At 33.0% G+C, this 15230-nt stretch overlaps 1 protein-coding gene across 6 annotated transcripts in view; it reads left to right on the forward strand.

Annotated features, from left to right (window-relative positions):
* The window catches only part of LOC123705907 (tensin), a 69791-nt gene that overhangs the window by 25537 nt on the left and 29024 nt on the right, over positions 1-15230 (forward strand). For 5 of the 6 annotated variants that reach the window (XM_045654997.1, XM_045654996.1, XM_045654999.1 and 2 more), the window contains 2 exons: positions 1745-1813; positions 8285-8458. In XM_045654997.1, the coding sequence (XP_045510953.1) occupies positions 1745-1813; positions 8285-8458 (243 nt within the window). Of the gene's footprint in view, positions 1-1744; positions 1814-3619; positions 4023-8284; positions 8459-15230 lie in introns of those variants that run through there. The other variant, XM_045655001.1, reaches the window with a different exon arrangement.

Consider the following 15230-nt stretch of genomic DNA (forward strand, 5'->3'; position numbering starts at 1 on the left):
ACGCAATTCAATGAAATTAAACGCTTTAACGTCTTCTGAGAAAACGCGACTATGATATATGCCTTACCTAAATATTTCGACAGCCTCCGTTTGAACTTTAAATAAACTTTATGTTTTGTTCACCTACAAATATTTTTTGAAGTTTCCTACTTGTTTGTTGTTTCAATAGAAATCTATCTCAATCATAGCGCTCGGACAGTGAATGCATTAGCACCATTTTTATATATGTGATAATTATTGTTGGATATATAGTCATCGTTGTCATCATTGAACCGGCCTGAATGTCAATCACAAAATTAATGTAATATTCTTCTAATTAATGAAAAATAGAGATTGATGTTCAATCAATAAATGTAGAGTTAAGGGAAAAATAAAAGTTTAGATACGATGACTTATTATAATTACACATATTTTGTTTAAAACATAATTATGTTTAGACGTAGAAGCCGAAAAATAATGTTTTTTTTAACGGACGATCCTAAAAACGAAATTCTCATTCCTTAGTATGAGTATATATGGCTAATTGTCAATAAAAAATAACAACAAGATTGGAATTGCACATAAAATGTTAACCAACAACCTTAGTAAAGTCAAGTCAAAATTAGCTTTAATTAACTATAATAAGTACATACGATAATACTCCCATAATAATATCTCAATACCGTCGTGCCATTCCTCGTCGTGCACATGCAAATGGCTAAATGCATACTTTCAAATGTCAATTTGTTCTACATCCATAAAGCACCACAATTTGTCGGCAAATGTAGGGAAATATCGCGAAGACAATAACCACAAATTACAGCCCCAAGGTGGGCGACTCGGAGCTGCACAGACACCGATAAACCCCATTTTGTGAATTCGATTATCACTTTCTCCTTTTATATCTACGATAATTAGTTTATATAGGACTTAATATTTTAGATACTTACTTTTATTCTTCAGCAATTTATTTTGACAGCATAACCACAGAAACAACTAGACGAGACAAAGAAGTGTTACAAAATACGTCGACTAAAATGTATCTAATTTACTTAATCTAACATTGACAGTGCTAATAAACGTTCGTTCTTGAACTTAAAATATTTATTCTCAGTCTAGTTTCACTCTGGCCCGCAGCCAGGCACTAATTTACTACCTTGATCCTATTCTCGCTTGGCGAGGCAAATGTATTGTATTTTATGGACAGGAAGGCATCATATACTTCATTGGGTATAATGTTGTTGAAGGACCGCAATAGACATAAAAACTTGAGCACTTTGTCAGTTATTCGAGGCTTGAAGAAATAAAGTGGAGCTTGGATAATCCCCCTGTTTCCCCAGTTTCTCATCGGGGACCTATTGACCTATTTCACTCGCTGAAATCACCCTTTGTGAGATTCTGTGTTGCTAGATATTTTGTCAGTTTCATCTAAACTGTAACCTTTACCGAAAATTGTAACCTAAATAGCGACGGTTTCAGTTTAATTCATATACGCACAAACGTATTTTTTTCTTAAATGGGACACAATAAAAATATTTTGGATTCCAGACTTACTTGAATACGTTGTTTGGAAAATTGTATGTTTTGTATAATGACCATTTCAATAATTACTAATGAAAAGATTACTTTCATAAGGATGAAAATTAAAATAAGGTTCAATTTTAAGCGTAATCATTTGACTTTTATACAAGTACATATTTTAAAATATTGTCTTTCATATTATGTAAGTTCTAAGATGTTAGTAATTATTTTTCTTTCTTTATAGGTATCGGATGCAATACAGCTGTCGGACCCGGCCAATTCTGCGGAAATACTTGCACGTTTACAAAACAATGTAAGTACTTTATTTAGTTTTAAACGTTTGAGCTCGCTACTACAAAAAGAGGACTTGAAAATATTCCGGCTGAATAGATAAAAGATGACATTTATTTTATTTCGTGAAATATATTTGTCATTTCCATCAAAAAGCTTTCATGGATATTACTGCAGGTATTCTAAAGGTCACGAACGTAATTCAACTTTAACTCGATAAAAGGTTGGAAAATTAAAGTATTTTATATTCAGTTCAGTTAGCAATACTTTTGATTGATACTATTTTATAAATGTGAATGATGGATAAGTTTTATGGGATAAGTACTAAAGTAATAGCAAGGATTTGGAGACGTTAATCACAGTCCAAACATGCCGGATTCACACCGCCTTCAAGCCGCATTCCAAATTGTACGGTACGCTCCGTTTCCTGTTTAAGCTTTAAACAAACAATAAAAACAACTAAAACGTTATTTACGTTTTATATTTCATAGAAATGAAATAATGTTATCTTTTTAAGTTTGAAGTAAGAAATTAATAGGTGCCCTGCAGATAGGTACTTCGTTTAAGCTTAGTTTAAGTATATGAAAATAGTTATAATTGATTTTTTAATCGTTATTGCAATAAAGGGGATGTATTTATTTGAAATATCAAAATATTAAATAAAGTCAAAGTTGTGACAATTTATTCTTATATATAAAAATGAATCGCAAAATGTGTTGGTAAGCGCATAACTCGAGAACGGCTGAACCGATTTCGATAATTCTTTTTTTATTATATTTCTTTAAGTACGAGGATGGATCTTATGTAGAGAAAACGTAAATATGTACCACGGGCGAAGCCGGGGTGGACCGCTAGTTAAATATAAAAAAAAGATCCTACGACTCTTTCAAATTCTCGTATGTCTGTATCTCCCAATTCTTTCTCAGAACTTTTCTTTTCTCAGAAATTTAGACTATAAGAACTATTAACAAAATATATTGCAGTTGATAAATTCAAAATACGGATCTGGTGTCACAAGTAGGTATCTCTAGACTTCGCTCTTCATTAGCAAATATTTAAGTTTTTGTAGAGTCAACGCTGCAGTTAATCAAGAAAAACTTGTTAATTATATTTTATTATTGTGTAGAGTTCGTATTATATGAATTCCAGCAGACCAACGATTTAAGTATACTAACCATAGTTTTTAATGCACATTCGTTATAAGTATTTAAAATATAGGATATTCGCGGCTCTACATTTTCTGCGTTGACTCAGAAGTAACTTGTATCCGTAAACTACGTACCTACTATACACGTTATCGTGAATGTTAGTAAATTTGCGGACTGTGTTTGTTTTCATAAATTGTTAAATAAGATTGACGCGAGGTTTGTTATTCCGCTATTAGTACTCCGGTTTTAGAAATTTGTTTACAATCACAACGGAAGCCGTATTCCCTTTAATGCAATCGAGTCACGTAATTGATTACAGCTCTACAAATTTAGCTAATGAAATACTATTGAGTTTCAAAACACTGAAAGTAATTAAAAGTACCCTCGATTCAGCGTATTTTTGTATAGAATGAAAGATAGCATGGCATTTTATAACGATCCACAAAGTAAACAAAATCAGCGTGACACAGAAGCGTTCATCAATCAGTCGTCGCTTTAATATTTTCTATGGATTAATGAGACTAGGTAATGCTATCGAAAAGTTAACAAAAGAGGGTTAGATGGACGCCGGTGTTGATTGATGTTAGCATTTCGGGTGAAGTAGTGGGGTGAGTGGATGTGTTGTCTTGGCGCAAAGGTGACATGACGTAGCGCAGAGGCGCGTGTCACGAGCATGAGCCCCGAGCAGTGCGCGGCTGGCGCGCGACCTGACCGCACTCTGCGGCGCACCTTCCGCTCTATGGCACCGGCAAGCCGCAAGCGCAACCATTCAAACCATTGTTTACCTTCATTGAATGACGCGAATTCGCTTTTGAGGTTTTGTGAAAATGTACACTTACTATTATAAATAACAGATAGTGATAACACACACTGTAAGAGAGTTAAACATGCATCAATGTATTCGTCTTATTTAAATAAGTGATGGATTAAAACAACAATAAGTCGCATCCCAATGTAAACCGTGACTTGCGGGCGCCAACGGCTGTCACAATAACTGAGATGAAGCTATTCAAGAGGAGGCTGTCATTCAGCGAAAATAAACAGAAACGAGTTTCCCGCACGGAGGATCCTTTTGAAGATGAGGTACCTACCTATTTTATAATAGAGCGAGCGCTTAAGGAAGGGAAACTATGAAATAAAAACATTCAAAGCTTATCATATAAATTGCAATATTATCTTGACTATGTTTAGCAACGCTCATGAACTGAACAAATGATTGCTCATTCGTGGACGATTAGTTTCAACAAACATTACCTGGGTTGAGAGTACCTAACACCTCTAATTAATAGTTTTACTGCTTCGTTATTATACCTCAACTGCTACTATGCTGTTAAATATATATTATCTTAATCATTAGAAGTTTTCGTCAGCGTAACGCGTTATTACTTCGGTCGTTGTACGAAATAAATTGAAAGGCAAGGTTATCTTATCAAAGTCCGCTACACGCGTCGCTCCACCGCTCTTGCTTTTTTCGCGAAATCGTTAGAATAATTTATATTGAAGATGATTTTTTGTTAACGGTTAGTAAAGTATATAACATTATTATATTAAGTAGGTAACTTATGGATGCAAAATGTACATTTGAACAATTGGTAAACCTGTCAAATGTCATCTTCAGAATTAATTACTACAGTGATGGTTCAATATCCATACAATTTTGATATTAGGCACTTGTAGTTTCTATGGTATAATACGTTTAAAAGGAGCCTTGAGTACCTATTTCAGAATAATAATTCATCGGTTGAGAAAAAAAACACCGTTAAAACAAAACGTAAAATGCAGAAACATAAATATTGATCGACATAGAGGTTATATTTATATAAAAATGTTTCGTATTACCAAGGAATTCAAGGGCAAAAGCAATAAGAAACCGGACGGGAAGCAAAAACAAGGGGACCAAGAGCGTTCATATCAATAGCAGTAATCGTGTTTCTAGTACGGACTGACCAATTGTCCTTGGCCCCTTGTTTGTGCAACGTGCTCTATTAGCGATGTTTGTGTTTAATCTGCTTTAAATGATATCGTTTATCAGTAGCGTAAACACACTGAAGAACGCGTGAAAACTGAAAGTATAACTAGACCTTGATAGCATTATCGTACACCGATATTTATTTGGCTGCCAAAGGTTTTCTCACTTTCTCCCATTTGATTATGGACGGTGGAAGACGGATAAGCTGCCAAAACTTATATTAATGTATTTATAATTATTTTTTACACAATTCTTTTGGCAACTAACTGGTAAGCCCTTTGATAGAAGATTACATTATAATATGTTAAATAATATGCTTAAATAGGTTCTTAAAAGAACCTATCGCAAGTTTATTCAGTAGAGCGTATATCCACTGACATCCGCGACCTCTTCCGCATTATCTAGGATTACCTCCTGCGCCGCGCTCTACATACGTAGCTACTGCTATTTACTAATCTGTGACTCTACCGTTATTCATTTTTATAAAAAAATATCGCCTATTTACATCTGGAAAATTAACAATTTCAATCCAGGCTTTTCCGAGATAAGCCGGCCCAAATTATTACCTATATTTGATATTCAACAGGCAACCGGAAGGATATAAATTACCCAGGTTTAGAAAATCATAGAAATCTATAAAAGGTATAAGTCCAGTATCTACGGTTTTGTTTAGCACAAACCTATTTTATTACTCTATGTTTAAATTTAAATTTACGAGGCAAATAAGTAACAGTGCATCCGTTCATATTTTACGAGTTTACTTACCTTACATTGAATAGTTTTCTACGAATAACACCTCATGTTAATACAACACCTCAATGTTACTAGACTTTTCCATAGTCTATTTCTTATCAGGTTTTCTATACATGTTTACATTCTTAAACGTATAATTATAAGTCAGCTTATTGTAAACACTAATGTAATTTCGACCTCGCTTATTTATGTTTTTTGGTTATTTCTCCGTGATGACTAAACAGATAAATAAATTCATATTTATTGAATCAGTTTACGTATGCAAACCAACTTCTAAGAGTGGTTGAAAAGTAATTTAAATTCTCACTCTCACTAACGCACACTATTTACCCACTCCCAAGTAAACAAGAATGATTTTCAATTTTACATCTTCAAACATTTTATCTTATCATTATAATTTAAGCGAACGCAAATTTTAACAAAGAAAGTTAATTAACATTTGAAATGTGTAAATAGAGATTTCACGTTGTTTAAGTTAAATACTTATTAAATTATAGGATAAATAAATTATTTATATATTCATCTCTCATCCCAAATACTAGATCGAGAAATCTGCTATAAGTAGGTACTACTTACTGTATTACTTATCTTTTCAATATTTCTATCTGTAGTAAAGTGAGATTTTGTGAGCTAATTCATATCTAAAAGATTATATGGCTAATAATTACGAATTCTTAATTATGGAATATACAATGATATTATACAACATTGACACCATATCTTATAGATATAACTCGGACCTACTTTTATTTTAAGAAACTTCATAGTAACTATGTAAATAACGTTTATTAGTTTATAAAAAATGGATAATCTCACGGAAACACGCTGAAAGTAGGAAAGAAATGTTAAGTGTATGTATACAGTACACACCCACGCATTTACGCACATATGTGAGAAATACCCCTAACGTTCGTGTATTTGTTATAAATATATGAAATAGTTTTCTCATTCCCAATAAATTTTTACAGGATTAAAGATAAATTTTAGGCTTAGATTTAAAGCGAAATGGAATTCCATAAACTAAATAAATTAAGCATTTTTGAAATTTATACATGCAAAGGTTATAATTATTGTAAAAAAAAACATTTTTCTCATAATACACGAGGTTCTTTAAACTTATTAGGTACCTAGTTCGTAAAATGATAGCCAAAAATGTGCTTCATGAAAAATGTACAACTTCCTTTGTCCCATTGGAATATCGCGATAAAAGCTTGTTATGTAAAATCTAGGGTTTAACCAAACCAATTCCATACAAAGCCAATCAGATAAGTTAAGAGCATTTATGGTGTAGAATATGCCAAAGAAAATAATGATTTGATTATCAACTTAACAATTGTATAATTACATTCATTAGGTCACTCCTACACAGCTCTATCCTAGCTCGCATATATTTAACATACAATTTGTTTTACGTTATCTTTTAGATTTTAAAGCACTTGCAAACGATGCACCGTATCATACATACTATCTTATCTCAAAAATAGTAAATCGAAACACTATATTTATGCAACAATGTTTTTAAAGATAAGTAAATTTTGAAATATTTATCCCATATTATGAAACAGCAAAGTAGGTACACGTGCGGTATTATTTAGCTGTAAGTTATACGTATAATATTTATAGCAATTTAATTTTATTGTTTAAATAAATTTTAAATACTTATACATGACGCTCTAAATATCTACAAAATTGCTATTGCTCCTCACAATATATCAAGGTATCAAGGATTGAAGCATATTCTTGTAATATTGTCATGTTATTAAGTTAATTTAGAATCTTATATTAAGGTCAAATGAGTTGGTCACATCTTGTTGTACAAAGAAGTGCAAGCTTACCGTCGGAACGTGACAAGAAAATTAAGGACATCTTGAGACGTGATCGATCTGAGATCATAACTCAATGTGGGAGTCATGGACTCGCGCCAGATTCCTCCATCTGTACGGAGATCAATGTTTTCTAGGTGTGCCACTAACAGAATTGCGTGTCTAACCTCCAAACAATTGGAGAATGGTGTTCATTATCATTTTAACACGGATATGAAAGCGTTCGTTAGTCGTGAGGGTTTGGGAGAGCTCATGACACTCGCTAATAGTATCTCTAATTATACACTTCGCTTTTTACACTAACTCAATTTGCGCCGGTCTAATGTTAAGACAAGAGTTGTTTTCACTAAAAGACATTACGTATTTACACAATTAAATAGCACCTTTGTATGAGCAAGAAATAATAAACATTAGAATGCAATATGCTGTAGGTATAATATTTGACTGGGACGAAAAGAGGAATCTAATTATTAATCAATCCTTATTGAATTACGATCATAGTAGCTAATTGGAACTGTTTTGATGAGGTCAACAACCTACAACTACCCATGTAATCTATACTAATATTATAAAGCTGAAGAGTTTGTTTGTTTGTTTGAACGCGCTAATCTCGGGAACTACTGGTCCGATTTGAAAAATTCTTTCGGTGTTAGATAGCCCATTTATCGAGAAATTTTATAAGCCACGGGGGTGAAACCGTGCGGAGCAGCTAGTTACAAATATGCTAAATGCTAAAATAAAAAATAGAGTAGGTGATACTTTCCTAGCTTTAATCTTTTATTGCATCTATTTTGTTATAGGACAAAGCAAGATTTTCGGACACCAGTTGGCAAATCCATCGGACCTGGTCACGCAATGGGGATCCCCTGCCCGTGTCCCCACCGCCCGTGCGGACGGAGCCCACGAAGCAGGGAGCCGTCACCATACGCGAACCACAAAGAGATGACCAGAACGGCATTTACGACACAATTACGGTAAGTTCCAACTACATATTGTAATACATACTATAAAGTGTAATTGGAAAATTCGGATAATTCTATTCGGAATTATTATTGTAAACCTTTTTTTTTTAAGTTTGACTTACTTTACTTACTTACATATGAGTTTTGATTGTGTACATTCTTATCAACTTTCACTTAAGCTACAGGTAATTGATAGATATCATATGCGAAACAGTAATTAAACAAAGTTACAACATGTAATGTTTACTTATCTTCATTGTTTTAAGGCTTCACACGTCTTTAACCTTTGGAAAATCGAATATAACATACGAATGATGAAATACAGCATGAAATAAATCAAATGGAATGTCCATTATACAGAAATGGTGAGCTTGTGTGAGTACACATTATACTGCAGGAACTAACCATTCAGAGTTCAGATTTGCGTTAACTGATCGTAAATAATAATCGACAAGTCCAGGGCCGCTGCGGTATGCAGTCGAGTGCTGGCGAGCTTTGATTTTCTACTTCCCGCTGGTTCACTAATGTACCTTAAAGTCAGAACTAGTGACTTGACCCTGGGTTATTGCTCTGGGAGACGTATCTTTCGATGTTTATTCATTAATACTCAATACACATTGTAATTTTTAGAAGCGCCAGATTTGATCGCTAAGAATTGTAGAAATAATGAGTACCATTTTGCTAAATACATTTAATTCATCTATGCAACAAAAAAGGAAGACGATGTTTTATTCGCACTGTAACATACAACGTTATGCAATGATGTCATTTATTTATGCGCCAGTGTTTTTATAATGCAGCAGGAGTGATAAAATCGTACTAATGATATGTTTAACGTCGTGCACAGCATATAAATTCTATGTGGATAAGTAAGTCATATAAATATCGAAATACATATTATATATTTGTATTCGTTGCTATTTTGAATCAAAGCGAGAAATATAAATGATTTAAAATTTAGGCGGTAGACGCTACAGTGTTTCATAATGGTTAATTCCAATACAATGAGAAAGATAATATTTTAAGAGAAAGAGAGAGAGGATTTTGAGAAAAGAAAAAGGAAAATGTTATTTTTAAACATAAGGTAAAGTTCCACTGCGTGTGAGACACGAACAATCAGATCATTCCCAATTTACCAGACACTGATAAATATCAACGCAGACAATTTAATTCGCCATGTTAAGTGAATCATTTATTTTTATTCTTGAAAGAATAATGACCCAAACGTTCGTTTTAAGTGGCCAAAGATTAAGAACAACATGTGGCTCTTAAAACTTTTAAACGTTTTACGCTTATTGTATTATTTTTAACAGATCACATTATGTAGATAGTAATAAGAACTCTATCTGTTACTATGAGGTGGTTATTATACTGCAAGAAATAAATATCTTTCAACGTCATTATTATTGATTTGCGGGAATCACATTCATCATGATGACCCCATACATTCGAGTAATGGGGTAATTGTGTCTATGAGTAACTGATGGCCGACTGAAGACCTTCTTCCGATGCGCGAATGTGCCTATTAGCGGACCTATTCATACATGGTAAATGGAGTAATGTATCATATATGTATGCATCTAAAGGCTACATGGTATAAAAAAGTCGTTCTAAGTAACTGACTGTTGCCAAATCGTTATAAATACCCTATCATAAGTATCCTATATGTAGTTTCCTATGGTTCAAGTCATGTAGAGTTATATTAAAATAATATATTTTTAAATATAAGATAAATCATGGATGTTGGTAAACTAATAATTGCAGTCATATTATACTGTCTTCATATAAATTATTTCTCTTTATATCCACATTTGAGCAAAATATATTGTCACATAAAATAAAGCGCAATAAATCAGCGCTACACGAGTAAAATGAATAAAAGATACGAAGCAAAATAAGAGTTTGCAGCATCTGAAGTCGGGGCTGAATAATTTAGGATGCGAGTGAAGGTCAAAGAGTAAGTGAATTCTGCCTACACTTACTATCTCCGTTATACGAAAACTGAAACCTTAAAATCTTGCATTAAAGACTACAATTGCAAGTGTTAAGACGATTTTGTTAGCTATTTGGTAGATGGTTTAAACAGGTATTTGACAAGATAATTTGTGTTTTGCCGTATAAGGATATAAACAGCATACAAGAAGCTCTTAGCTCAAACTATTTTAAAGGACACATTTTAATTCTAGTGTCATACAAACCGGCTACTTACTTTCAATGAAGAGTGAGGCAATACGACTTAGTAAATGCCTTTACTATTGCAAAACAATCGTACTTAAAATACATTGACACACAGAGGTGTGACTTAAATAATAAAATACTTCTAGAAATCTAACATATTTGCTAGATAAATATTCAGTGGCCATAACATAATTGTGTTTATATATTCTGGGGAACAAGTATCGCTATTACAATGTTTATAATTTAAACGCTACAGAGGTCTGCCAGGGTCGTCTGCGAGGCAAAGTGTATAGATATTTTATTACCTATTCATTTATAGACATGATCTCATTATTCTTACGTCTACCTAAAGTATAAATAATCCGGTAATCTACGATTGGCATTTTCTAGTTTTAAATATATTTGCATAGTAAATACCAAGGACGAGTGCTCATTACATTGATTCTAATTCGATATGTGTTATTACTTACGGTGCGCTTATTGAAACCGCGACTGCTACGACTTTATGATCAGTTTAGAATTAAGATGTTTGTGTTTATTTCAATTAAATATTAGGTACCTATTTATAATTGTTGACATTTGTTTTATGGCTGACATTGTGAATAATTAAACGATTTATTATTAAGCTATATTATAATATTATTTTATTCAATGCCATTAGTTCAAAATTGATGACCGTACTGCATTAATGACTTCCTGGAATATGTCCAATAAACCTTTATAATGCTAATACTTATAAATCAGATAAAACAAACGGGAGTTGATATTTACAATTCGTTAGTGTTCGCGATATGACGGGACCACCCGTGGTACAAGCAAAGATATTCATCGCATCAGGTGTCATCGATGGGTCTACACTCTCCCTGTTAGCCACGTCACTATAAATAAATTTCGACACCCAAACAATGGCTGTGTCGTAAAACTTTCGGTTGAATAATGACTACAGTCTGTGTAATACTTGACAACCATTTTTCAGCAAGGTAGCGCCTGGTTTATAAAATGTATGATTTATTAGGCAAAATAGTTTTTAGATATTTTTACATTTCGTAATAATTAGGTACACGACATTTGTTGATGTTAAATAATTGTGATTTTTTTTCTTATATTATATTGTATAGGGTACATACTAAAAAACATGAAAATTGTCTTTACAGCTTCAAAAAAAATTAAAATGTTTTAAACGTGTTTTAATTTGTAGTTGCATTGAAAAAAATAATTTCGGACTTTCGATATGGATCAATAGGCGTGATTAAAACAAATTGTTATAGACAAAAACTGGTTATCAAAGGGGCCGCGGAGGCGGGATAAGAGATCTGGCTTGAGCAAATCGCGAACCTTTCTCACGGTATACCTACCTCGATATCATTTAATATCCCAAGGCGCCATAGCATTTCTTCATATTTTAGGAAACCATAAAACAGACCATACCATATACACGATATTTCCTGTTCAAATATATTTTTAAAAGTTACCTACATCTCGAAAAATGCAAAATTGTATGCAAGGCAAAATCAAAAGATTTATAAGATATCACACACACGTCGTCGTCGTTTAATATTTAAATCAAATGTTATCATATTACCTATATCATCGATATCATGGAAAATCTTGTGAGATATTAATATCAAGGAATTATCATTTCTTACCGAAAGCTTAAAAAAGCTCGTATTAAAAAAAGGAGATGATAATTTAATCGACAGGTTGGTATTCGACACAAATAATCAAAGGTCATTCAATTTTATGTAGCTTTTATAAATTTAGTTACATACCTAAATTGAGCATCATACTCTACGAAGACTACGAAATAATTGTTAGCTACATGCAGTGTATTCTCTTCCAGTTCTCACTTCTCATAATAACAGTTGAAATAAAGTACTTACAAGTTAAACTACTTTAAAATAGACATGTATTTGGTTTCAGAAACTTATATGTAAATAACAGATATAGATCGTGTAAATATTTATACTAAAATGTGTTCCGGAACATTACACCTTTTAAATGATTTTATATTTACTTTTCTATCTCACGGTTTTGGTACTTAGTATTTTCTTTCTATATTATTTTTAATAATATCATGTTTATACAATAATCAATTTGATTAATTAATTAAAAATATGGCGGTAAGTAATATAACTTACGTACAAATTTACATATTAGATCTACTCAAGCAGCACAACTAGACCTAATATCACGCAAGCGTCAATTAGCAATGCTAAGGGTCATTTGAAATCGTATATAAATTGCATATTTTTCCGTGATAGCGTTTCCATCAGTTTTGTATCTCGATGCATCTAGAAAGTTCCCTGAAGAATTAATTGCTCCGTCTATAGCCTTTGACTTGATAAATTATGGAGTGGTTAATACGGTTCGTTAGAATTACGACGAAAGTATGAGTTGACATATAAAGTTATATACGCCAGAACAGCCTTCGGCAAACTGATCGAATGAGATACGTGATTGGCATACACGAGTTGCCCTTTTACTTAGGTGGGCATCGGAGATAGGCCCGAGCCGTGAGAAATTTCTCTATGTATTTATAAGAACTTAAATAGTGTTAGGAAGTCCTAATAGCTATTTTTATTGATTCGATTTGTGCTCGATAAAAGTCTAGCAAGTTTTCTGCGTGCAAGACGGTTATTTAACTTGAACATGGGCTTATAAGATGTTTATTTTGATTCGGCATAGGTACATATGTAATTTGTTCCAAACAATCGAAATATTAAGAATATTGATTGAAATGATCCTAGTTAAAGTTAAAGAAATTTCGTAGGTAATGGATTATTGCTTTAAAGGAGTTCATCTGAATAAGTAGTTACATATCAAACATATAATTCTCTTAGAAAACACTAAAAATATATGAATAAACTCTATAATTTTAAATGCTTTCATCTGATCATATTTGTAGATAGATAACAGTATATGTACATTGAACGCTCAAACAGTTACTGTTTAATTTATGTAATTCAGGGCAACTAATTATAATAGTTATTCAAGCAACCCAGCTGGGATACCGACATGGTTGCCAGTTTACGATAATATAACAAAAACAAAGACAATAGTAGAGCAATCCATACTAATATTATAAATGCGAAAGTAACTTGACCACCAGGTTGTCTGGAAGAGATCGCTGTCTTAGCGATAAGACCGCCTGTTGTGCTCAACTGTGTCTATTTAATTTATATATTTACTCTTGTAATTTTTTTTTTCTTATTGGTGCACAATAAAGTATTTTTGTTTGTTTGTTTGTAACTCTGTCTGTTACTCTATCACGTCTTAACTATTGAACCAATTTGCATGAAATTTGGTATAGAGATACATATTTTGATACCTAAGAAAAGACATAGCCTACTTTTTACCCCGGGACATAGGATAGATTTTATCCCGGAAATCCCCCGGGAACGGGAACTATGCGGGTTTTTCTTTGACTGCGATGGCGAAGCCACGGGTGGAAAGCTAGTAATAAATAAGCTTAAATTAGAGTTATTTCGGGAACTTTATTAAATACCGTAGTTAAGAGTTTACACTAACTACCAATTCATTTTGTTTTTCTCTACCAAGATTGAAAAGAAGATGTCCATTGTCCATAAATTAATATCATATTACAATAAAATTATTTTTGATATGATAATTACATTGACTAAACAATTAAGACAAGCGATTTGGCTAGCCATAATAATATTTATAAGTACAAATAATAATCGAAATTAAAAAAAAAATTACTCTTATTCGTTTAATACACGTGACTCTACATAATAAATAAAAATGCGTCCTGCACAATAATCTTTGGGCAGTTATGCAACAATACAATTTAGTATCTAAGCAAATTGGTAATTTATAAGTTAGTAGCCCTACGTCCGATGCTAGCCGCGGCCCGCGGGAGCACGCGCGTGTGTTTACGGAAGTGCCCGCGCCCCGCGCCGCCCTCAATTTGTGAATGAACTATAGCAGTTACGTAATGTTATCTTTTTACCTTTGAATTCTGTGAATATGGGGCTATGTTCGGTTCAACAAAGTGCAGCGTGATTTATATCAATTAAAGTTTCAATTATTTAAATTGTATACAAGTATTAGGTATTGAGATTTTAACGCAGAAAATGGCTAAATTAGAAGAGATAGCTATAATTTTTACTAGATGACTATTGAAGATAATATGTATTATGAAAGTTAGGCGTTAATTTTCTTGCAAGAAATTGGGTTAGATCGCTCAAGGTTGCATACCAATTACATGTGTGTTAAAATAACATTACAAATCGCAATACTCATCGACTAACAGTAAAAAACATAACTATGCGAAGTCATTAAGGCCATAATTACTGAGCTTATGTTTGTAATGCATATTAAACTCTTTGAAAAGTACCGTGGGGTGCGAAAATAAGATGACGGTTGCCTAGTAACGCGCGGCGTCAGAGCGGCGGCGAGACGGCGGTGCGCTGCAGACGCCTTGCCAGTGCCCGTGCTGCGTCCCGGAGCCGCGCTGGTTCCTGCGACACATTGTCTTATATCCTGAACTGTGACGGTTATACGCGAAGTTTTTTATGTAAACGAAAACTGTATAAAGTGCATCGTAAAGTGGTGTGATCCATTTTTAAATTTTTCGTTTAAATCC

This window comes from Colias croceus, chromosome 3 (genome assembly GCF_905220415.1).
Source record: "Colias croceus chromosome 3, ilColCroc2.1".
NCBI classification, from domain to species: domain Eukaryota; kingdom Metazoa; phylum Arthropoda; class Insecta; order Lepidoptera; family Pieridae; genus Colias; species Colias croceus.